Genomic DNA, 26,949 nt, shown 5'->3' with positions numbered 1-26,949 from the left:
TTAACATTACGGTAACATTTTTGTGTTTGATTATTACTCTCCCACTTCTCATTTTACCTCAGCAATACAGCGTTACGCCTCGGTGGATAATAAAGTACCGCTGTGTATCAGTGGACTCTGAGTTAGTCAGGGAGGGGTTACAGAACCACAAGCACAAGGTCGCATCTGGTCCAATCCGAGGGATGTAGCTTAAATACCGAATAAATGTACGGTATTTGTTTTGCATTGATTTATTGTTTTCCGTAATTAAATTAGAATAATAATTTTTATTTGTTTTTTTGCGTAGTTTCAGTTGGCATTTCGTACATGCGTATTTTGATCAAGAATTGCGTGGTTGGTACACAAAATGCGTGCAGGTTGGCAGGTCTGCAATACAGCAGTGAAAATGCTGCTCACTGAAAAACAAGACAAAGTTTTCAAAAAATATACCATGTCATTCTACTGTCAAAATCTGAGACTAAATATTGAATAATTATACAACCTTACCATTAGTTTACGCGTAGAGACATCCCTTTTGAGACTGAGTGGTCACATATTGGACAGTCCGTTTGTGAAATATAAGCGCATTTGGGATGCCTGGGTACCTTCCAAAATAGCTGTGCGTAATACCACTTGTGTTGTTTACGGCGTTGTTGCCCTTTTTAGGACAGTCTGGCTTGATTGACAATTCATTTATTCAGTAGGTGAGAGTATAAGCTTTCTAACGATGTATAACATGTCTAATTTTGCTTTGGAATAGCGTTTTAAATCTCAGAGTAACTGAAAGTTTTCTCATCATTGCATTCACTTACGCATTCAGTTTGTGGTAGCAGTAAAAGACACTGCACCTGACGAAACACTGTGAACAATTTTTCGTAATTTCTTGGAAAATAATATTATTATTGAGGACTTCTGGGCATAGCTAAGCCATACATTAGCTGACAGACCTAGCTGACATCGTTTTCTGGAGTAAGAGAGTAAGTGGAGAACAGTATCACTGATTTACTGTCTCTGTCTACTGAACACAGATAAGATTTCATCATCGCTATGCAAGTATCACTGCTCAAAATATTTTGATTATACACGTTATTTTTGAAATTGAGTGTCTTTAAATAGGTTAGTGGTATTTTATAATGAGGATATTTCACACTGTAATGTAAGTGTTAGTGTAATAGTTTTTGTGATGCATGCAACAGTGATGACGTGAGAGTTGGAACACTAGGTTGAAAATTGTTTTCATGTCGTCCCATCCCCATACAAGAAAACATATGAGAATACAGAGTAGGGTTGGGCCGATGTAAAAATTTTCTAACCGGTTTGATATTAAGCCAAATTCCGGACCGGACCGGTAATACTGTATTTTACCACTAGGTGGCGCACGTGACTCAGCCGTTCCTGAGTGGAACGGTCACGACAATTTTGATCCAGGCTGCAAAAATGATCCGGATGAGGTAATGACATTATAAAATCATTGTGACATACTTAAAGTTTCGTTGCAGCGTCCGTTGCTATGCCGACGCTGCCAGCCTTGGTACATTCTTTGGCGATAAAGATTCTAAGACAACTCAGCAATTTCTCTGGTTTAATGGGTTATTTTCCAGCCTGAAATGTGATCGTATTAGTAAATGGCTACACATGTCATCTAACTTGCAAGTACTTGGCTATCTCCCTGGATATGATGTTTGTAAATGGTTTTAACAGAAAATAATAATAAATGTGATTTTATCCACGGAAATGGCTATACAAAAAGGCAAAATAAATGTTGTGGTCGCGATCGCCGTCGCACACAGCACTCATACGGCGGTATGCACTTATAGCTAGCTAGCCACCACTGCAGCATTTTCAGGAATATGGAAGCATGCAGCTGAAATCCTCTACAGTAAGCAACCTCACAGCGATCTCATCTACGATCAGTAGGCAGTGTTGTGCTTCACTTCGGGGGCTTATTCCGCTCTTACAGCTCGTTTCCAGCCCAAACCACTGCAAAGAGAGCATACTTTTTAAGTTTTCGTCAATGACATTTCCTTCTGATGTCTACGACGGTGATCGCGACCACAACATTTATTTTGCCTTTTTGTATTGCCATTTCCGTGGATAAAATCTAATTTATTATTATTTTCTGTTAAAACATTTAATTCATATCCAGGGAGATTTGCAAGTTAGATGACATGTGTAGCCTTTCACAAATACAATCGCATTTCAGGCTGGAAAATATCAAACCAGAGAAATTGCCAAGTTGTCTTAGAATTTTTATCGCCAAAGAATGTAGCAAGACTGGCTGCGTTGGCCTAGCAACGGACGCTGCAACAAAACTTTAAGTATGTCACAATGGGTATAACAACTGTTTTGGAATGTCATTGCGTCACCCGGATCATTTTTGCAGCCCAGATCAAAACTGGCGTGACAGAACATGATGAGAGCCCATGAATGAGAGTGTAGCGGCACCTCTTTCGTCGGCTTCAAATCCAAAATGTTGCCATATTGGCGTAGTTTTCGTTTAATTCTGCCATGTCTCGTCTCGTCACCCCAAAAAACACATGAACTTTCGAGTAAACAACACACTGTGTGCTGTGCGCAGCATCTCCGCCCCCCCCCCCCCACCTTTGATTGGTCTACTGAAATTTGATCTCCTTGTTTAGCACCGTCGGCACAGGTTGCTGACGTAGGCTACTTTTTAATTTGCCAGAATGTCTTATGACACATGCCGGTTGGTTCGCATAAAATCAAACCGGTTTAAGCTCATACACCAGACCGGACCGGCAAAACCGGAAACCGACCCAACCCTAGTACAGAGCAGTGTTTCCTGTGGAATTGATCTCTTGGTGTGGTGGTGGGTGTCCAAAAGGGGGGGGGGGGTGTAGCAAAGGCAAAAAAGTTTAAGACTATGAAAACAACCTCTTGAGACTTCTTAAATGTTTTTTTTATATCTAAATCTATCTTATAGCTCTGACGAGCTCTTGATACAAGGAATAACAGTTTGCAAGAGCTAAAAAGTAGTTTTAGTTGTACTTTAAAACCATAAAAGGTTTGTTAACCCTTGTATTGTTTGTAAATATTGAAGCAAAATAGGCCTGTATTTTGAGTTGAGAACAATTAAAAGAGCACATTGTCCATCTAGAAGTTCTATCTTCAAGAATAGAGGACTATATAACCAAAATTGATACTCAAGAAAAGATACATATTGCACTTTAGTTACGCGGCCCCGAGCATGGGGCGACATAGCTCAGGAGGTAAGACCAATTGTCTGGCATCAATTGTAAAACGCTTTGGATAAAAGCGCTATATAAATGCAGTCCATTTACCATTTACCACTTTAAAAGGGACACTTCTGCTAAGTTAACTCAATTACCATGACAAAATAGTACTTAGTTAGAATGTTTTATCTTTTTATTTAACAATATAATTTGAGCTGGGTCCACATTCAAAGCCCTCTCTCTCTGTCTCTCTCACACTCAATGACAGTTTACATGCATTGTCCATGCAAAAAAAAGGAAAAAGTGAGAAAATGGTTTTAAAGATTCTGTTCTGTTACATTCTAATTCTACTGAGAAGCATGATACAACGAATTTCCTAACTAACTTAGATGCTTGATTAATGTATTTTTTATTAGCTAGTTTTATCTGCATTCATTTCTGGACACTGCAGCAGCTTGTGAGACTGCTCCTCTCATTATAATCATAATCGTCATTAGAATGCAGCCCTCTTTGTCAGCTGTAGCAACTGTAGCCTAACTCAATTTTGCTAGCTCACTACATTCACAAAACCTTAAAAATAAACACTTTCCCTTTCGTTTTCATTGGAAAAAAATCACAATGTTATAGTATGGAAATGGAAGTAGTTGAATCACTCAAACATTTTAAATGCCCTAAAAAATATAGCCAATTTTTTTTTTTATTTGCGCTGTTTTGGCGATTTGCCAACAATTTGTGGCCACGACATCCGACGGGCTTCTCCAGGTCACCATTTTAATCATATGTATTGTACCATTATAGCAGTAGCTCTAGATTTTTAAAAAAATGGTAGGCACGTAGCCTACATAGCTCAACTGGAACAGGTTCCGCTTCGGCTCAAACAAACACTGTTTATTTTCAGATAACGTTACATAAGCCGCGTTTCCACCAAAATTACCCAGAACTTTTAGTCCCAGGAACTACTTTTCAAGGAACTAAAAGGTTCCTTCAGCCCATTGTTGTCTGCATTTCCACCGCGGTCTAAAGTCCCGCGAAGATTAGGCAAATTAGCCCAATGACGTATGAAAAAGCGACGTTGTCGTCGGTCCATCTGTCATATGATTTCTTCTGTAACCCCATACTACCACCGAAGTAGCCTACATTATTTTCGAATAACCGGGACAGCCCGGAGGGGTTTATTCCACTTATATACAATGGGTTACCAACAATGACTATATATGGTTACTTTTGTATTTATTGATTTATGTTACACTGAATTAATTCTCGCCCGTTGGGCAACAAACTGTCGTTGGTATTAACTTGACGTTGTTATGCAACAAATAGTATACAGCATAGTCATTGAATGTCTATTTCCTCTCAACATTATTATGTTTTATGACATCTCATCTTGCATCAAGGCGACAGAATGCATTCACATTTACAATATAACTGGCAACAACAGCAGAAAACATGCACACGTTGTAAACAATTTGCTGTTTGATTACTTTCTCATCGTCAATTCCATAAGGCTAATCGCAAAATGACAAGAATAGAACGAAAACTCGGACTTGCGTGAAAATTAAATTAGCAGTGTACAGCCACCGTTTGCTTTCCTTCGAAGTTACTGCTAGCCGAGCAGCGAAGTGTGCCCTCCAGATGCGAACCATGCACCATAAATTAGTCCATAGTCTTCCTGGTCTTTTGTGGAATTGAAGAATGGCAGAGTAAAATTACGGCAGTCTGGAAAAGCGAAAGGGACGATTACTAGAATTAACCTGTTATTTTACCCTGACAAAAAGTGCGGAAGGTGATTTCCAGTTTGCTTTTACTGTATCACCAATGTGAATTACGCAGAACTACCGCATACCTCACATAACTGTATCAAACATTTTGAGTCAATTACAACGGGCGAACAAAGAAAATCCGGAAGAAAATATTCAGTAACCAAATTAATCTGTTTGAATGTTTTGGTACGTAATATGCTGTCCCAGCACGAATGCTTAGCATTTTATAAAACGAATACTAAAGCAAGAAAGGAACAGAAGAGCACACGTTATAATTCCAAGACGTTGGCAGGCTATAACCAAAACTAGGCTATTGCGCCGCATAACATACAAGTTTGATTTGAAGTTATTATGAAAATAAATCGGTTTGCGGCTGCAGATTTTTAAACATGGCGGTTGAAATAAAACACTGCAAGTAGTCGACCAATCAGAAATTTTCAGCGCTTGGTTCCGGTACTTTTGGAAAGTACTACCCCCCGAGCAGGAACTTTTTTGGTGGTAAAATAAAGCCCCCGGAACTAAATTTAGACCCTAGTTCCTGCGGTCGAAACGCACTGAGTTCCTCAAAAGGTTCCTAGTTCCGGGGTAAACTTTCTGCAGTGGAAACGCGGCTTATGAGTACCGACTCTTCTTTTGATTACAAACATTAATTTATTTTAAACAGTATGTATTTTGAGGAGTAGGTACCGGCACTTATTTTGGTCCAATTAAAACACTGGTTAACACTGGTATTTTTGTAATATTTGAAGCGTCGTTACCTACCTTTTCCTTGTCTTTCGGTGAAAAAGAAAAAAAAATGACGCTTTGACAGACCGTGCGACATTCGCGCGCTGTAAGTCTTCCGACCACCTCAGAAAGGAGCAAGCACGGAGCACGCGGCCTAGGCTCTTTTTGAAAATAAATATGTGGACGCAACGGTATGGATTTGAAAGCGCATTTAGGCAGAAATATTTAGAAAGTTTAACATTTTACATTTATGAATTTAATATATAGACTATATACAGTATATATATTTTTTTATTTAAATTTAAAAAAAAATTTTTATTATGGTGTGGCGGAAACGTTGGTACAGAGTATAGAAATACATACAAGAGTTAATTATTACACATTTAGGTACTGTACCACATTGTGTGACAAACCAGTGACTCAAAAGTGTCTGACTACAGATATCTCAAGGTGTGTTTTCTACATCGTTTACGGCATTGCCTGTCACAGTCGCAACACCACAGCGCTGTTTAAATGAATTAATCATTTTTTAAAATTAAAACGAGAGCTTAGGAGCTTACTCTGAAGGGGATCGGCATGATTTTGGAAATATAGTCTCAGTGGATGCCGTTCAAATGAGTGAGCCCCTTTTTGAGGGGCGACATAGCTCAGGAGGTAAGACCGATTGTCTGGCAGTCGGAGGGTTGCCGGTTCAAACCCCGCCCTGGGCATGTCGAAGTGTCCTTGAGCAAGGCACCTAACCCCTAACTGCTCTGGCGAATGAGAGGCATCAATTGTAAAGCGCTTTGGATAAAAGCGCTATATAAATGCAGTCCATTTACCATTTACCATAAAGTACTTTTCTAGGGGACTGGTGTTGGGTTTCTGTTGTTGGCAGCCTGTTAGCTATACGGTGAATTGGGACGCCGTCATGTGTCGTAACGATTGTTTATATAATAAAGTGGCAGTGCTAAACAGTAGGCTAAACCTTGATCATAAAATTTTGAATATGGACAACCATAATCCAAATACGTTTCTTAAAGGGCTAGTTCACATTTTTAGACCAAGGTATGTTGAGCTACTCACCACAAATGGTGATAATTGGGGGGCTCAAGCTCTCCTAATTCATGTATGCACAGCCATCTGTTTGCCAATAGCTTTGTAACCCAAATAACACTGATATCATGGGGGCGGAGAATCACCACCTGACAGCTGTTTAACAAAGACACTATTATAAAAAGCAAACTTAAACACTTTATCATTACATTACTGGCATTTAGCAGACGCTCTTAAGAGCGACTTACACAACTTTTTTTTCTTCATCCATTTGTGCAGCTGGATATATACTGAAACAATGCAGGTTAAGTACCTTGCTCAAGGGTACAATGGCACCTACCTACCAGGGAATCGAACCTGTAACCTTTAGATTACCAGACCAGCTCCTTATCCATTATACTACACCACTGCCCCAATGTTTGTCATACGTTCAGTAGCTTGCATGAATACACATCTTGTAATGAAATGTGCCAGTATAGCACACAGAAAAAAAAATGTTGAGACTACTATCAGTATACAGTCATAGCCATGCATCACCCTAAAGATGACAGACCTGCTCACTGGCATTGCATAACACTGAGCTTTGGTGACTGAGCAACCCACCTTGAAATACGCTGACAAGACCTCTGATGGGGCATCACTGGCAGAAGCAAGGACAACCCTGAGCTGCTGAATGGAGTTCATGGCCGCTCTGCAGAGATTCAAACACCTTTTATTATGATTATATTTATGCATCTACTCCACATACGTTGAGCTCCAAATATGAGAAATAATACATGCTCAAAAATGGGATAACTGTATTATTTAATCGGAATACAATTGCTCAGAGAACACATTTGAAGATTTTTTCCCTCACAAAATCAGAATTATAGGCACCCCCAATTCAGACGACAAATTTTAGATGAGGTTCAATCCTGTAGACTTAGCCAAAGCAAAACAATGTTTTGTTCTGTTACATTTGTTTTGACTGATTCTGAGATATGCTAGGGATCATCATCTTGCTGAATGATGAATTTGCAGCATTATTAGGAGTCAAAAGCAGTACACCCAAACTGCTGTGTCTGGGACTAATGCTTTTGACATATTAAATCAAGATCTTACTAATTTGTGAGTAAAGGTTTAATTCTTTTCACAACAGCTTGAAAATAGCTTTAGCATGCTGCTGCTATTTGAGACAGATGTGACCATTAGCCTGTCTGAACTGGAACATTGCAGTTATAAGAGACTGGAGTGACCGTTAGCCAGTCAGTACTGAAACCGTAGCGTTCAGGGTTTACCCCAGCGATCATGGTCAGCAACACGATGATCCAGTGCCTCCTCTAACATTAAAGGAAAAATGCGGAAATAGGCTGAAAGGAATTTTGGTTGATTTAATCTGCCACAGTATGTCTGGATGTTGACTTGAACTAGGATAAACTTGCAGGAGGTGTGAATGATCCAAGGGGGTTTGTTAATGGCCTACCAGAACCAAATAGGAGGCAAACAAACAAACACAACGAGGTGACGATGACCACTCGTATGCATGAATGCTTATTTGGGACAGACCTGCGAGGAATGTGGAAGTACAAAGGGGTGGTGTGAAAGACTATCTAAAGCCGCGTTTCCACCAAAAGTACCCGGAACTTTTAGTCCCAGGAACTACTTTTCAAGGAACTAAAAGGTTCCTTCAGCCCATTGTTGTCTGCATTTCCACCGCGGTCTAAAGTCCCGCGAAGATTAGGCAAATTAGTCCAGTGACTTAAGAAAAAGCGATGTTGTCGTCGGTCCATCTGTCGTATGATTTCTTCTATAACCCCACACTACCACCGAAGTAGCCTACATTATTTCCTAATAACCGGGACAGTCCGGAGGGGTTTATTCCACTTATATACAAAGGGTTACCAACAATGACTATATTATAGTTACTTTTGTATTTATTGATTTTTATCGATTTAATCACTTAAAATTGAAACATTCTTCCGCGGCCGTTTGGGCATATTTTACCATTGTCAAGCAAAGCTGTCGTTGATAACTGGACCGTTGTTATGCAACAAATAGGATATAACAGGCCAATAGTCAGATTGTAACTGTTTTATATATCCTCTCAAACACATTCATTATGTTTTTATGCGAACATTCACTTTCATGTCTTGACATCCGAGGCGACAGAATGCATTCACATTCCACAAATAACTGGCAACAACAGCAGAAAACATGCACGTCGTAAACAATTTGCTGTTGAATTGATTACTTTCTCATCGTCAATTCCATATAAGCTAATCACAAAATGACAAGAATAGAACGAAAACTCGGACTTGCGTGAAAATTTAAATTAGCAGTGGTACAGCCACCATTTGCTTTCCTTCAAAGTTACTGCTAGCCGAGCAGCGAAGTGTGCCCTCCAGATGCGAACCATGCACCGTAAATTAGTCCATAGTCTTCCTGGTCTTTTTGTGGAATTGAAGAATGGCAGAGTAAAATTATGGCAGTCTGAAAAAGCTAAAGGGACGATTACTAGAATTAACCTGTTATTTTACCCTGACAAAAAGTGCGGAAGGTGATTTCCAGTTTGCTTTTACTGTATCACCAATGTAAATTACGCAGAACTACCGCATACCTCACATAACTGTATCAAATGTATTGAGTCAAGTATAACGGGCTAACAAAGAAAATCCTGAAAAATTTTCAGGCGCCATGTTTAAAAATATGCAGGCGCAAACCGATTTATTTTCACAATAACGGTAAAATATGCCCAAACGGCTGCAGAAGAATATTTCAATTCCAGGTGATTAAATCAATAAAAAATCAATAAATACAAAAGTAACCATATATAGTCATTGTTGGTAACCCGTTGTATATAAGTGGAATAAACCCCTCCGGGCTGTCCCGGTTATTAGAAAATAATGTAGGCTACTTCGGTGGTAGTATGGGGTTACAGAAGAAATCATATGACAGATGGACCGACGACAACATCGCTTTTTCATACGTCAGTGGGTTAATTTGCCTAATCTTCACGGGACTTTAGACCGCGGTGGAAACGCAGACAACCATGGGCTGAAGGAACCTTTTAGTTCCTGGTAAAGTAGTTCCTAAACTAACTAAAAGTTACTTTTGGTGGAAACGCGGCTTATCAGAAGGGAGCAGACCTGCACACAGAGGTAACCATGACCCTTTTGGTTACCTGCCACCTCATTGGTATATTTTGTTCAGGGACAGAGGTATAAAGCAGGTGCCTGAACAACACTGCATTGTAATTGACCTGCCTTGCTTTTACCCAGTATGTTTCATACTGTAAAGAGACTATATGTGCTTTGTTAATAAAATAGTTTTACCCCCAAATTTTGAAACTTCAAGTTTTACTTTACGAAGGGCCAAATTCCTACAAGGCACTTGCTATTTAAAAAAAAAAAAAAAAAACAGGCGCACAATTAAATTAACGTGCAACAACAACCTGCCATCTTTTAAAAATAATGAGGGAGTTGTAACTCCCCCTATCCCTCCCATAAATTACGCCCTTGGGCGTGGTGGATTGCATCAAACAGAGGCAGCCACTGGCTGCTAGTTTGCACTTCCCTAAATTCCATGAGGATCTTACAGCAATATCTTGGCCTATCCAAATTTGGAGCAACAAATTGGCAGGGTGCGATCATAATTGAGCAGTGTTTTGTTTTACTCAATTCCTACCACAGACATTTATCAGGTGACCGAGGAAATGGTCACCTGATAAAAGGTCACCCTGGGCTTGGAATTGGTTCCAAGCCCAAGGTAAAAAAGGGCTGAGCTCACCTGACAGGGGTCTGAGGGGGGATGACAACAGGCTCGTCTCCCAACTGGTTTTTCTTGGGGGTTCTCTCCAGCTGTGCACTGAAAAAGGGGGAAGACTGCAGTCACACCACAAGGAACCAAACACAATGACCTGTCAATCAGAGAGACGCACTAGCAACAATAGCACTGAGTAAAACACAAAGTTTATTCATACATTCACTAAAATCAATAACAGAATTCCTTCATTTCATAGGTACAGTTTTCTTCACAATGCAATTCATTGAAAGTTCTCAGGGATCCCACATACCAAGCAGGTACTGCTGGGATCCTGCTTTTGAATGATGATGGAGGTGAGAAAAAGCAAGAGGATGAAGATATGTATGCAACTGTATGAGTGGGTGTACAAGCGTGTCCACATGGATGATTGTCACATGGCTTCTGGGTCATGTAAACAAAATGTATTTTGTAAAAAATGTCTAAATGTTGTAACTGACTCTACATTTTAACTAGTAAAGGGGATGTGATGTAATGTACAGTATGCATGACTAATTTCCCGTTGGACAAATAAAACTCTCCTTTCTTAAAACAGTACAGGGCAGTACACTAGAAAAGTACTCACAAGTCTATAGTGCTCATTTGAAGTGTCTCATCATGATCCAAGAACAGCCTAGCATCAAAGTCTTTGCTTTTGAGGTAAAGTTCTTCATATTGACTGGAAAGCTCAGAGACCTGAAAGACAAGATGAAAATGTCCAGCCATAATGCTCATTCAAGTAGCTCATCATTAGAAAGAAAAATAAAATACACCTTGGTATAAAATGGCTGTAACAATACTGCACACACACCAAGACAGCTTGTACTCTGTAGAACATACTAAAGTCTCATCTACCTAGTGGTTTTTGAATCATTTTTCCAGAATAAATCCTAAATGTTAATTTTCTGTATCACCTGGAAAAACTATTCACCACGTCCTCACAATTGAACAGAACTAAAGCAAAATCTTTGGCTATGTGGAAATGTTTAACAGGTGTTTAAAGGGCAGGTTAAGAAATTAACCGAGATGAGGTATGTATGTATCACAGGACATTGATCTTTTTTTCCTCACAAAGGCCATGCATAAAGAACTATTAATTTAATGTATGTAGGGAAAAAAAGAAAATATGAACATAACATCAACAGAATAAAGCAAATATAAGCCTATATTTTAAAAAGTATGTTCTGACTACAAGCATTCTTTTTGTTGGCAAGTCATTGTATAAGCAGGATAATGAATGAGGTGTTGAACATAATGCATTTTAAATGCCCTGCAGTGAAGGAAATTGCTGAGGCAAAATTACTACTTCCACGTCGAGCATTCAAACTGCATAATTCCATCCCACTTATGCAATGGTTCATCAATCAATTAATCAATCAATCAATCAAATTTTATTTGTATAGCGTATTTTATAGCAGTTGTCACAATACGCTTTACAGACAACCCTGGCCTAAACCCCTACAGGAGCAAGCCTAAGGTAACAGTGACAAGGAAAAACTCAATGGCAGATGGTAAGAAACCTCAGAAGGAACCAGGGTCAAGGGGGAAACAAACCCATCCTCCTCTGGCCGGCTCAGGGTGCTGACTGGTGACCAACATGTCAGTCAGTTTAAAAAGCATCATTGTAATCAAAACTTTTCAACATTTCAATTCAAAACCTGCAATTCCATTGCAATGGAAACGTTACTTAAAGTAATAATCTCAAAGATTTTCATTAAAATAAACGTCTGTTAAGTCACTATCTATCGCCAAATTAGGTAAGACAATGGTAACTGAGCCTAATATTAGTCTATATTCATTCATATTATTACTATTATTATAATTTATGATTAAAGAACTGGGTGTCTGTGGCGACATTCCCAGGAAAAAAATGACAAGCGGCGCATAGTTAGTGATGCGTTTTCCATCACCCATCAGTGGTTGGTCCGCCAGAGAGGGTAGATGGAGCTAACGCAACAGGCTCGCTCTTCAACTCACTTGTGTGTGAGCGGCGTACTGTTTTTTTTCCGGTGTCTGCTAGCGTTACAATAAAAAAGAAAGGGGGGGGGGGGGGTTATGGAACCCTAAAAGGTTTTTGTGTAACATGAGGTCATATTTGTTGATGTAGATTTCGCATTACATTTTATGACGATATAACGTTACTAAATTACATAGCCTAGCTATTTGCACAGCTAACGCTAGCTACCGGACCATGTCAAGAAAGGCAACATTAGTTTAGACAAAGTTGCGCACAGTAGCCATATCTCTCATATCAGGTAACGTTGCGTTAGCTAGCTAGCTAATGTAATTAACACAATCTAATGTCAGCTAACAATTAGAAAGCACGCTAGCTAACGCTACTGACTGGTACCGACCTCACAAAACGTCTCTCGAATGCAATGCTACCTTGTTGCAACGTTGCAATGTAGCTAACTAAAGGTCAGTTCAGAGCAATGATTTGCAACGAGACTGGATCTCTGTAGGCTGGATGCAACTTGCAAAATTCCAAGACGTCTGATTGTAATCGTTCTAACTGCACTTGGCAATTTGACAAGGTGGGTCTTTTGAAACCCCAGGCAAAGGCTTCAGAGGTTCTGCAACTAACCAGTTCACACCGCTGCAATTTTCTCTGCAACATTCTAAAACCGTTTCGTCTTGTTGCGAATCATTGATCTGAACTGGCCTTAACGTTACCATTATATACATTGCCATCAAGTTCATCAATATATTACATTACATTACATTACAGGCATTTAGCAGACGCTCTTATCCAGAGCGACTTACACAACTTTTTTACATAGCATTTTTTTTTATTTATTTATTTTTTTTTTTTAACATTGTATCCATTTATACAGCTGGATATATACTGAAGCAATTTCGGTTAAGTACCTTGCTCAAGGGTACAACGGCAGTGTCCTACCCGGGAATCGAAACTGCGACCTTTCGGTTACAAGTCTAGTTCCTTACCCACTGTGCTACACTCCGTCCCCCATTATTATATTATATACATTATATATATATTATAATGATTGTAATAAAGCCATCTTTACACAGAGCATTAACCCCGGGGTATAGGTGGAGCAGAGCCGGTCTGGTTTCAGTGAAAGATGTCAAGCCAGAGAAAACTAAATAAAAAAATACGGCAGTATGGATTCGCGTTATTTTATTACGCTTCCTCATATGTTCCTTCAGCCTTGCTGCCCTTTCTTGATGAAATCTCCTTTGTTTTTGTTTTATTCTTCTTGTTCTGATTCTAATTTAACACCCAGTTCAGCTTTATTCTCGAACAGTTTAGCTAGCAAAACCAGAAACACCAGGGGTAACATTTTACAAGGCAGGGTTTCAAAAATATCACAACAATCATTCACGAGAAAGACAATGTTTATTGTGCACGAGATACATAAGTGCACGAGCAACAGCGAATCCCGCGGATTCTTCTCTGTAGTGTAAAGATGTTCATACCGGGCAAAAGGTGGATAAAGAACATCTGTGGAAATTGATCATCACTAATTCTACCCCAGGTCTGCTACAGCATTTTAATCCAGCTCGGCAGTGTAAAAACAGCTTAAGTTAGCCTAATGTTAGATAATGAATGAGTATGTACATAACGTTACTTTTATAACAACCATTTTTTATTCAGTAAATAGTCAGTGTTATAGTTGGCGTGGCCCAGGTGCCAACTGACTGACGTCACACAGGCGACACTGGTTGGATCCGGTTGGATCTCTGGGAAGTGAGGTCCAAAAACACACCTGCAATTACTGCTTTGCCATTAGTACCGCCAGAGAGAACAAAACGGAAATCTTCGAGATTGTAACTTTAAATACTCCAGCAAATATCTGATACCCTATACCACTTGGCAACAAGGCCATTTTTCTAGTACCTCTCTTGGTCTTACAGCACATTTGCTATTACAAATAATTAGCTAGTCAACTACTGAATTACATTCAAAACACAGGCTAAACTACATATGCATGTAAAGCTATAGACTACCTACTCTCTACAGTAATTCATAAACATCAAGCTGACATAGTCGCAAGTATATTTGTATGATACTGACGTGAATTAATTTAGATCGGTGACTGGACTTGACTGGACAAAACTTGGGTTTTGATGCGCTTTGCTATGTGCTAATCCACTTTCTACAGAACTAGTAGTGCCCCACAGGCAAAATGCATTCTAAAAACAGATTCTTCTCCATGCAAGCAATCAATTTGGAATCAAGCACATTATGTGATCACTTAATCTGTGAAATAATTGAAAATCACCATCCCTAAAAGGAACTACATTTTGAGGCACGTTACTTTCAAAATATCTCCAGTGGCTTATGGCTTTTGGTCATAGAATTAATTACAAAACACTAATATTGCAAGGCTTGATGGTGAATGACAGATGGATAAATTTCACTCTTTGCCATTGTAAATAATTTAGCCAATTTTCCCTGGCTTTTTAAAGATAGAGGAATATTTGACCACTTCCCATAACTTTCCCATTACCTACCTCAGGTAGCTCCTCAGTGTCCGACAGGCCCATCGATTCCATGAAGATTGAGAAGCTGGTCAGGCATACATTCTTCACCTGAGTAAGAGGTATATATCCACATTGAGCTTTTCCAGCAGAACAAGGTGACACAAGTAGATATCAGATAAAAATATATTCTATGGCTGCTGGGCGGCTCATCCTGCTAGGCACTGCTCTGGTGCATAGATGGGCCACACAGCCCACTACAGTCCTTCGAGTTGACAGAGAATGCCGCGATAAACAGAGGTCAAAGGAGAATTGGCACACTCGTTTAAGCCGACAGAAAGGTCACAAATGTTCACATAACTGCTGTTTACAACATTGGTGCGCATAACGGCATGTCTGAACACACAATATGCCGAACCCTGAAACAGATGGGCTACAAGTAATGCTCAAAAGGCATTCATGGACTGAAAAAAGTTTTCAGCCAAGAGCAAATGTTTTTTTGTTTGTCTTGTTTTGCAGCTATCAACTAATCATTATAATGTAACATAACATTTATATATTCTTTGCTTAGTTCCTTGTCTTTCCCTTGGGTCTAAAACTAGCACCCGATCACCCTCCAAATGCAGGTAGATTATAACAGAACACAACGTAACATAACATAACATTATGACGAGAACAGCCCAAAAATGCTCACCATTTTCCAAACTAAATTGTACGTAATGCTCTAATTACCAACAGGCTAGATAGTATCTAACACTGTATCGAGCCTGGTCTTGAAAACCCCCAGAGTTTCTGCCTCTGCTACATGACCTGGCAAGCTATTCAACACATCGACTACTCCATGAAAAAAATGCTTCCCAATGTCTGTGAAATTTACCTTTCGCGTATTTCTCTTTGTCCCCTCGTCATACTAACAGAATTCAAGCCGAAGAATCTCTTGTAGTACACTTTGTTAATTACCTTTACGAATTTATAAGCCTCAATCAAATCACCCTTAAATCTCAATTTACTAAACTTGAAGAGATTAAGCATCTTCAGTCTTTCCGCATAGCTTTTGTCTTCCATATCAGTAATCACTTTGGTTTGTATTCGTTGAACCTTTACCAGAGCCACTATATCTTTCATGTAGTATGGTCCCCAGAACTGCACACATTTAGTCTCCTCAGATAAGATCCCTCCTACAAATGCTCATCCAAATCCACTCTGTAATACATCCTGTAATTCCTACTATCTTCATTTTGCTGATAAATTTCTCATGTGGTACCTTATCAAATACTTTTTGAAAAAAAAAAAAAAACCATGCTGGTTATTCCTTAGGATGTCAAGTTTCAAGAAACACTATTAACTTGTCTCTAATGATTGATTCTAGTATTTTACATGTGATGCAAGTTAAACTGACAGGCCTGTAGTTTCGTGGATCAGTACAGTCGCCTTTCCTATATACTAGTATTACATTACCTCGCTTCCAGTTCTCCAGTATTTCTCCAGTTTCTAAAGACAGTCTAAAATCCGCCAGTTTTTTTAAAGATGACCTCACCTAAATCCTTGCATACCCTTGGGTATATGTCATCAGGACCTGCGGCCTTATTTTCTTTAGATTATGTATTTTATCCAGTACTTGTTTACCCTTTATATCAGAATCTGCTAAGACATTCTGAGTACTGAATATGCCTTATAGACTATTTGCAACCTGTTCAAGTAAAACCCTCAAAGTAACTATTTAAGGAATCAGCAATATCCTTATTCTTATAAAGCAATGCTCCTTCCTTATTACTGCACCACCCTAAGCTGCTCTCCTGCTCGATTGCTTGTGTCTGACACGCACTTCCTGTTTGTGGTGGAAAGAGTGAGGAGTGTATGAAAAAGTTTGTTGCAGGATTGTATTGTGCTTTTAAGTGTGTATTTGATATTATTTTGGGCTTTTTGTTTAAACTAAACCCCCATATTATAAGTAAGGTAAGACGGGTTTGCTCCTAAGGTGAAAATCTTTGTTGCCATTAGGGGACAGGGGGGGCTTTTCCACTTTTTTCCTCAGTTAAGCACTCGGGCTAGCAAAACTGGCCGGTTAAATAATTTGGCCTCCTTCTTGCTGAACGTGGGTTTTTTCTGTGGTTTTTGAACCCCTCAGGAGCAAAATATTATAGTAGTTAAATTTGACCTTTTTGTTACATGCTAACATTAGCTGTAGTTTATTAGGGGTCCAAGCAGCGAAGCTGGTGGAACCCTATTGTATCTGTTAGGATTATTATTATTATTATTATTATTATTCTTATTTTTCTCCACTAAAAGTGTCTGAGGCTCAGCAACCAAAAGTCCTAGAGCAACCAAATTTAGTTAGCCCCCCACTACTCAGGAACTAAAAATCACCTATGTCGGCCAGATGGTGGCGCTATAACAAAGGGTCATGCGTAAAAGGCCATAACTCCCACACCATAAGTTAGATCAACACAAAACTTCATCGACCTATGCATTTGAACGTGCTCTACAACTTTGTCATTGGCACCACCTATGTCCGCCATATTGGTTGCCCGCCATTTGGACTTTTTTATTAGTTGGGCTGCGGAAGAGCTGGAGCTCCAAATCTAAGTGCTACGACATCTAGTAAACTTCTTTACGGCAAGCGACATCCATGGGGACGCAAGTAATCTGACACCGTAGGGTCCAGTTTTTATCAGTGAGGGGAGCGTCTGAACGTCGGGGAAAAAAATGGAAGAAAAAAGTGTGTTACTAAAAGCTTTTTGACAGGATGAATAATTACTTTTCTTTGGCATGGGTCCTTTTGAAGACAATATCTGGTGAGTTCGTTTACTCTTTGAATCTGTCGTTATGCTGAGAAATAGCTAAACCATTTTATTGATAGTATTTGAGTTCTGTGTAAACGCGCCAAAACACGCTGGTATGCAACTAAGCAACTAAGGTTGGCAAGTGAGGTGACCTGCCCTTGTGCATTCTTTGTGGTTGATACAGCGCAAGCTTAGACTCAGTTGACTTCAGAAGCAATAGGTGTTCTAATTTGTAAATATTTTATTATAGGAAGATGCTGTATTGTTATTGAAATATGCTGTTTTTAGATTTATTTAAAAGTGAAAGACCTGTTTAAAGAAAATTTTTCTTTGCAATTGTTTAATTTTTGAAATATATTTAATATAGTTTTCTATGGTTTAGTGTTGTAACACTATAGGCCTATGCTTATTGATATGCTGAACAGGCTTCAACTTAAAGGTTGTTAATAAACCAGGTTTTTAATAAACCGTGAATTCGAAAATGAGGTCAACCCTTGTGGACATTACGTTTCTGATCAATTAAGGTAATTTCAGTATTGAATCAGTATTGTTTCAGTATCAATTATCAGGATACTAAACCTGGCATCGGTATCAAAGTCAAAATTTTGGTATCATGACAACACTAGTGTGACGCCTTTTTTAGTTGCGGCATGGAAGCACTGCAGCTGTACACACACACCGGGCCATTCAAGTGTTACGACATGCCATCTAAGTGTTACGACATAGTAAAGACCTTTACGGGAAGCGGCCAGGACACATCCATGGCGACACAACCAAGTCATCTGACAGCGACTCTTAACACAAAATTGGCCATAAGTCCTCAATATTTTACGTCAGACACATATTCCAATCCATTGCTTATCATGATATTCAGTAGATATGTTGGGTGAAGGTATATGATCATGAGGACAAAGCCATTTTAAAATCGCTCCATAGGGGGCGCGATAGTGCCACTGCTTGGACCCCTCCCAACGCTGCTTGCGGCTTTAATTATAAAATTATAATCTGATTCTGGGTAGATGTTAGTTTAGTCTGTTCTGAGATAAACAAAATATTTCCTAGTACAGGGGTTCCTCCATTCATTGCTATTTAGTACAAAGATAGCCAAGTTAGTTGATTATAACTAGAGGGATTCTACTCAGGGTAGTTCATTTTAGTGTTATTTATTCAATGCTTAATGTTAGATAGTTAAAAGTGCCTTATTTTTGTTTATTTATTCTCCGGTTTCTGCTGCTAGTTGTCCGGAGCCACCTGCACACTTTCAATTTGAGGGCTTGGTGTCTCTGTTGCGCCATTTTTACATTCTAGCATTAGCTGTAGTTTATTATTAATTTATTCCAGCTACATTTTGGGTTGTTTTTTGTTCTGAGATATAATTAGAATATTGCCTAATACAAGTGTTCCTTCGGTCATTGCTACTTAGTATAAAGCTAGCTAAGCTAGTTCATTATAACTGCAGGGATTCGTTTTCATGTTAACGTTAGATAAAAGTTCCTCATTTATTTATTTTTCCTCTGCGGTTTCTGCTGCTTGTTGTCCAGAACCACCTGCACATTTTTTTAAAGTGAGGTCTTGGTGCTTCCATTTCAGCAGTAACTTAATCTAGACAGAGAGATAGGGTGATGGTTAGGGCCTAAAAATGTGGCCAAAGCTGTGTGAGGGTTGCAGGATGATCGCGCTTCTGGAAAGTGATTTCCAGGGCGAGTTTGTTTGCCACCATTGCCAACTGGTTGAGTTCAAGTTCAAGTTTATTATTACCCACATGAAAAGTGGGGTAGGTTCAAAATGACTATTCTTGAGGCGCAAAGTGAATTTATTCCAAAGGTAAGAAAGTAAGTTGAAGAAGTGCTCCCCCCAGTGGATAAACAAAGCCATACGGGATAGTTTGAGAAAAAAATCAAAACTGAATAAGATTATAAAAATAACAGCACTGAGAGTAATAGGGCTGTATATTGTAATGTGCGTGCTAAGGTTAAAAAATATCTACGGGAAGCCAAGAGGCTCTTTCAAAGACAAATTGCCGTAGATGCAAAAAGTAATCTGTGGTAGGGTGGGCGTGGTTTTGCGTTGGCTGCAGAGAGAGAGTGAGCGGGGCGGCTCTCGGACTCTACGCCACAGCTGTGGGGGATTGCTAATCAGCACGGATGTTTAATTGTTTGATTGATTGACAATGTGCTGATTACCTCGACAGTGAGCCTGGGCGCTTAAAAGGCGGTCTACGGAGGCAGACGGGGGGCTGACTGGAGACAGAGGAAGTGCTGCCAGAACCTGCAGCACAGCTTTGTATTTGTTACAAAACCGAAAGCCGCGTGACGGCCGCAAAATAAAAAGACGCATTCGCGTCCTGGAAATAAATCCCGTCTCTCTCTCGTCTGTTAAACCGAGCGGTGGCACTCAGCTTGCCACATAATCCTAAACACTTTTCAATACTGTAGTAGGAAAAGAAAAGTTAGAGGATATTAGGTGCATCAAAAATGAAGAAGCATTGCTTTCTGAGAATAAATACATTGCCAATGCCTTAAATAGTTATTTTGTTGAGTTTTACTAGAGAAGAGTTTACTAATAGACTGGAAGGCATATTCAGTACTCAGGAAGTCTTATCAGATATTGAAATAGAGGATAAAAAAGTACTACATTGTCAGACAAGCAAGGATTAATTAAGAATGTTAATTCCTGAATCCAGCGGTTCCAACAGTCAATGCCCTTGTTAAACTGTTCAGCACTCTGAATACTGAACCAAGTGATATTGCATGCTAGAACCCCTCACCTACGTGTAAAATATTTTATTAGATTTAATTTAATAATTATGTTTAAAATTAGAATTATCAATTAAATCACCAAATTATTTGATAGGTCAGTCTACAGAAAACTGGTGGAATCAACCAACAAGTCAAAACAAGCTGTATATCAGGTTTTCAGATTAAGTAATTCAATTCAATAAGAAGCAGTCAATTATATTAATGAATTGAAAACATACCTTATTTATTGAATGCAGGCACACTACTTTTAAATTACACAACAGAAGACATCCAGCAAAACATTAAACAACTAACCTAGAAATACCAGAATATAGAGAGAGAGACGGATAAGAGAAAGAGAGAGAGAAACGGATCGGCCAGACCTTGCCAAAGTATCACCCACTTCCAGTATAAGCGCCACAAGGAAACCAGCTAAAAGCACACAACCAAGGAACCACCACCAAAATAAAAAGAGCAGAACTCTTCTTCTTCCAGGCTCTGACACCAACGCAGCACATAAACTTTATCCTGTGGCAATCTTAAATACCTTACCCAGCACGGCTTGAGGATGTTTTGCCCTGATTGGGCGATGCTGAGTTAAGGTGTAGGATAGAAGGGAAGGGGGGTCAGACTAATTTATGACAAGGACTGGCCTACCTAAAGATTGCATTCAAACTTAAAGAGGACATGGGAAAGGGAAATGTTAGGTATGTAGGGTCTCCGACCCCCGATATGGTGTCTTGTGTCATCTGGTTTATCTCTTCTAGATTGTCAGCCTAGATTAGGGTATCAGTGATTTTATATTGCCCCAATCACATTTGCTTTGATGCTTGTGACGGGGAGGCCAGGCCACATTCTTATTCACTGATTCCCTCTCTAAGGCCAAAATCTAAACACTACATATCCTACATGAATTACTTAAACTTAAGACAAACAAGGCAGCTGGTCCTGATGGTATATACCCAAGGAGTACTCAAAAGCTGCGTTTCCACCACAGGAACTTTCCCCAGGAACTAGGAACCTTTTGAGGAACTCAGTGCATTTCCACTGCAGGAACTAGGGTCTAAGTTCCGGGGACTTCATTTTACCCCCAAATAAGTCCCTGCTCAGGGGGAAGGACTTTTGAATTAGAGGATGTATTTCAGACTGGATTCAGAACTGGCTACAGGGTAGAACACAAAGAGTAGTAGTAGGGGGATATTATCTGAGCAGGGAGCTGTTAAAAGTGGAGTCCCATAAGGATCAGTGCTGGGACCACTACTCTTCCTCATTTATATCAATGACCTCGACAGGGACATAAAAAGTACATTAACCAAATTTGAAGATGATACAAAACTGGGAGGCCCAGCTAATAGTCTGGAAGCTACTAAAGTAATCCAAGAAGATTAAAATAGAATCCAGAAGTGGGCGAAAACCTGGCAAATGAAATGTATTATAGACAAATGTAAAGTTCTGCATGTGGGAAATAAAAATAATAGGCAGCACCGCAGTTCAATCCCCGGCAGCGGTACTTCTGGCTTGGTCAGACGTTCCTACGAACACAGCTGGCAGTGTTCATGGGTGGGAAGCCAGTGAGGGTGAGAGTCCTGATCGTTGCATTAGCAACTCCTACTGGTTGGTCGGGGCGCTTGTCCAGTAGGGAGGGGATCTGGGGGAGATAGCGTGAACCTCCGCACGCGTTACGCTCTCCCAGTGAAACTCCTCACTTTCAGGTGAAAAGAAGCAGCTGGCGACTCCACATGTATAAGAGGAGACATGTGGTAGTCTACACCCTCCCCAGACGAACAGTAGGGTAGCGCATCGACCAGGACCGTGATACAAACGGGGAATTGGTGTAACGATTAAATTGGGGATTAAATGGGAGAAAAATGGCAAAAAATAAAAATATTAGGCAGGATCACTTTATGGGAGGAACAAAATTGGAATGTGCTCAGTTTGAAAAAGACTTGGGAGTAATGGTTAATCAATGCTTTTCAGGTTCTAGACACTGCACTGTCGCAGTAAAAAAGGCCAACAGGATGCTGGGATATATAACCAAAATCTTATACAATACATTTGTTAGACCACACTTGGAGTATTGTGTGCAGTTCTGGGGACCGTACTACAGGAAAGATATAGAGGCTCTGGAAAAAGTTCAAAGAAGAGCAACAAAATTGATTCCTGGTATGAAAGATAAAAGCTATGAGGAAAGACTTAAGATGCTTAACCTCTTCAAGCTTAGTAAAAGGAGACTCAGGGGTGATTTGATTGAGGCATTCATAAAGGGGATCAACAAAGTGAACTACAAGAGATTCTTCAGGTTGAGTTCTGTTAGTAGAACAAGGGGACATAAATGGAAATTAACAAAAGGTAGATTCCATTCAGACATTAGGAAGAATTTTTTCACACAGAAAGCAGTCAATGTGTGGAATAGCCTCTAGGTCATGTAGTAGGGGCAGAAACTCTGGGGATTTTCAAGACTAGGCTTGATACAGTGTTAGATACTAACTAGTCTATAGGTAATCAGAGCACTAATTTAGTTAGGAAAATGGCGAGCACTGTTGGGCTGAATGGCCTGTTCTCGTCATTATATTATGTTATGTTAAGTCAATTCTAAATGGGCTAAGATCTTCTTGTTAACTTACAAAGCTTTAAATGGTTTAGCCCTCGACTATCTCAGTGAGTTACTTATTTCTTACTCTCCTCCAAGAGTATTTCGTTCACAAGATGCTGGTTATGTGAAAATTCCATGTGTATCTAAAATTACGATGGGTGGTCAACCTTCTCTCATAAAGCACCTGTCTTATGGAACCATCTCCCCATGTATGTGCGGGCTTCAGACACACTCTGTCTAGGTGTAGGCTTAAAACTTACCTCTTTAGTCAGTCCTATATTTAGCCATTCCCACTGTCCTATAATCATGTTAAATGGTCAAATATAATCACAGAGGTTATGAAATTAAACATGGATGTCCGGCCTGGGTAGGGAGCTTAGCGTTAAAGTGTCAAGCTTGCTTTTATGGAGTGGACACACTAGTTAGCTTAGCCTCAAGTGTCAAGTTGGCCTTACGGAGTTGACACACTAGGTAGCTTAGCATCAAGTGTCAAGTTAGCCATAACCTTGTCTTCTCTGTTTCTCTTTCCATGGGGCTCCCGCCCCTTACCACACCCTGAGTTCAAAGACTGCTCTAGCCTGTTTCCAGCTGAGTCCACGGGAGAGCACCAACCCTGTCCCTCACTCTACAGTCTCGGACTCCTTCAGCCCTGTTTCAGCCCTGTTTCTCCACTGCCCATCCCTTGAGGCAGCCTGGAGCTCCAGATCGGTCACCCGGCTCCTCTAAACTGAACTATACCATTTGGTCATCTATTATTCCTGTTTACTTTCACCTCAGCTGTTACCTGCTTAACCCATTCTATTTGCAGTGATAGATCCCTAGTTGCCTTTCTGCCACATTCCATTCTACTGCTACTTTACACCAGGCTAACCAGTATAGCCAGGTTCCTCTCAAGATTTCTTCCCATTGTAGAGTTTTTTCTCACCACCATTTGAGGGTTCTCCCCCCCACTGGGAGATTTTACCTTATGTACTTGCTATTTTGGGGTTCAGAACTGCTGTTTGCTCTATTTGCTCTTTTTGCTCTGATTCTTGCCTTGCTACTCTGTAAAGCGTATTTGTTGCAGCTTTCCGTAAAAAAGGCTAGATAAAAATAAAATTGTTTCGATTTTGATTTGATTAGTGTCAGATTTGTCTCACAAAATTAGCTACCAGCATGTAAAAATGTAACATCAGTCAATCACTAGCACAAGTATCCTAACTAAACAAGCAAAGTAAACATTCGAAATACACACAAATGACATTTAAAACAAACTATGAGAGGAGAAACTTAAAAACCATAAAAATTTTCTTGGCAAAATTTTCTTTTTAGTAGCCATTTTCCATTGCCAGGTATAAAATATACAGTTAGAGACAGTTAGAGGAAATTAACTCATTCTGCTCTACCGCAAAAACACAATACTAAAATTCTAAACTTCTAAAATTCTAAAAAAATACTAAACTTTTTCATGACACAGCAGAAGAAAATTTTTAAATAATCAATGAATTACTTAAGCTTTCTATTTACAAAGCTTTGATAGTCCAAGAGCCCATGCGTCAGCCCATCTTGCTGGATGGAGAATGAAATAAAGCAGAGTAAAGCACAATATTTTTTGTTTATTGTTAATTACATTTTTTTGTAAGCCACATCAAACGGATCCATGGGCTATATCAGGACCAGATGTCATAGGTTCCCCACTCCTACTCTTAGAGGGTGCAGTCTCACCTCATCCACACTGCACTCATTCTCCTTGCAGAGGGTCTCCAGAAGATGCAGGTTCACTTCAGGGGAGCGGGGTTTACCTTTGCTGTGATTGCGCCGGGATGTCCGAGTCATGGGCTGAACCAGCCTGTTTGTAGCCGTTTCTGTGGGGAAGGGTGGTTTGTTATTTGTGAGATAATGACTGATTTGACGTTCACTGTTAAACAGGAAGTTTGCAATGTGTTGATTACAGTGAGCAGTTCTATTCCTTCCACATGTAATACCTTACAACTACAAACATTACAAGCATTTTTTTGACTTCAGAAAATTGTAATTCAAGAATAATTTAAAGCAATGCTATCATTCAGTAAAAATGAATATGAAAAATGTTTAGTGCGGGCAAAGCATTGAAGATGAGGCTTATGGCCAATTTAAGCTCTTTTTGAAAGTCGGCGCATGCCAGTGTGCATGAGCTCCTGTATATTATGTTCACTATGACCTCCCGTTCCTGTCCTCTTTCTCTGAGATCCAACACGTTGTCACCCTACTTACAATCATAACAGAATTCACTCATTAGTGAACATGCAAAAGACTTGCAACCAACAGAATGCTAGTTAAACAAGTTAATGAAAAAATATTGAAACAAATCATGATACTTCAGCATTTATCAATCTGATTATAACATAATAACATTTGAGTGTTTCTGTAACATTTTTCATCTGGAAATTAGACAAAGATTCAAATCAGTAAACTGGGCTGGGATAACAGCAGCTTCTTTACTGTGCTTCACGCACAGCACCACATGCGGTGTTGCAGTATGACAACTTGCCATGAAAACACCTTGAATGAGAACAAAAGTATGCATGTTTGAATGCTACAGACTGCGAGCCCATGCCCACATGTTGGTGTGTAGATGAATGCATGGAATGTGTTGAGGCTTCTACTGTAGGGTTGCTGGGGGAGATAGATTAGTGGCTTCACATAATGTATGCTTGTTGTATCAGTGAGGGAGGGGCAACAGGGTTGGGACTTTGTGAAGGGCATCAGGAGCATGGGATGGGGAGGGGCCTTCAGAACAGGGATTACAGTAAGGCTACAGGAGCAGTCTGGGAGAGGGACAGAAGGGGTGGAGCTTACTGTAAGGCTGCAGGAGCAGGGAGGGAGGGCTGCGCCGAATGCAGAACTCCAGTACACACATGAGCAGCTGGAAGGAAATCACTAGGTCATCCTCCATCTGCAGCACCCTTCCTGAAGACAGCAGAGATATGGCCAGGACAAACACAGACTTGAGAGACTCATTTTGGGGGTTGGGACTTGAGGTCAAGCTGGAGACATTACATTACATTACATGCATTAGGCAGACGCTCTTATCCAGAGCGACGTACAACAAAGTGTATAGACATCTTTACAGTGTTCAACTGCCAGTGGTCTTGGTACAGATTCACAAATTTTGAAACAACTCCGCAAAGGTTTAACTATTTACATTCTTCCATGTGCACATAGGGCCCTATTCAGACTTGACAGATTCACATACCTGCTGAAGAGCTTTTTTGGCAAGTGCTTTCTTAGGAGTAAATCAGAGAAATTCCCATGAATAGACAAAAAGGTTAGCACTGGCATTTCTAAAAAGACTGTATGCTAAATATTCTAATGCCACTTAACTTGAGATTTTATTCATTAGAAACAACTGATTTTACCCCTTTTCCACAGACGCTAAATCTGGTTTATCCTTATCCATTGAGGGGGTGTTCTATTTAAGGCTCTATAACTCCAGATGTGTGCATCACAGACTTGGGAAATGGCTTACATGAACAAGACAGCTGTACCATTTTCAATACTAACTTAGTTTAGTTTATTTTCATAATTTAGTTATTAAATGAAGTGAAATCGACAATAGTTTTCTTCATGACAATAGTCATGAAGAAAATCGATACTGGCCGTGAAAATTCACAGCCAATGGCTTCCCCTTTGTGACTTTTCCTAAACATATGTATTAACGTGATTAAATCTCAATATCAACATTGTATAAGGAAATAGTTATAAATAATTAAGAAAAACAGAACAATCACTGGGTGCTCAAGTACAGAAATATCTACAAGCTCTGGAGATCAGGACGAACCAACAAGGAGCTCATTGAACAAAAGGGCAGAGATAACTCGAAGGGAGCAAAGAAGGGTGCCTCAGTGCAAAAAGCATAAAACTGGGCTTTCTTCAATGCAGTTCAAGGCACTCTAGTTG

At 39.7% G+C, this 26,949-nt stretch overlaps 1 protein-coding gene across 3 annotated transcripts in view; it reads right to left on the bottom strand.

Annotated features, from left to right (window-relative positions):
- Window positions 1-26,949, bottom strand: part of rb1 (retinoblastoma 1) — a 195,198-nt gene that overhangs the window by 73,725 nt on the left and 94,524 nt on the right. For all 3 annotated transcript variants that reach the window (XM_064352020.1, XM_064352021.1, XM_064352023.1), the window contains 6 exons: window positions 25,849-25,959; window positions 24,736-24,875; window positions 14,951-15,028; window positions 11,058-11,167; window positions 10,460-10,537; window positions 7,298-7,385 (listed from right to left, as the gene is read on the bottom strand). In XM_064352020.1, the coding sequence (XP_064208090.1) occupies window positions 7,298-7,385; window positions 10,460-10,537; window positions 11,058-11,167; window positions 14,951-15,028; window positions 24,736-24,875; window positions 25,849-25,959 (605 nt within the window). The remainder of the gene's footprint in view (window positions 1-7,297; window positions 7,386-10,459; window positions 10,538-11,057; window positions 11,168-14,950; window positions 15,029-24,735; window positions 24,876-25,848; window positions 25,960-26,949) is intronic.

The sequence above is a fragment of the Anguilla rostrata genome, chromosome 9 (genome assembly GCF_018555375.3).
Source record: "Anguilla rostrata isolate EN2019 chromosome 9, ASM1855537v3, whole genome shotgun sequence".
NCBI lineage: Eukaryota > Metazoa > Chordata > Actinopteri > Anguilliformes > Anguillidae > Anguilla > Anguilla rostrata.
Note: the sequence above shows the minus strand (reverse complement) of the source record. Positions and strands in the feature narration are given on the sequence as shown.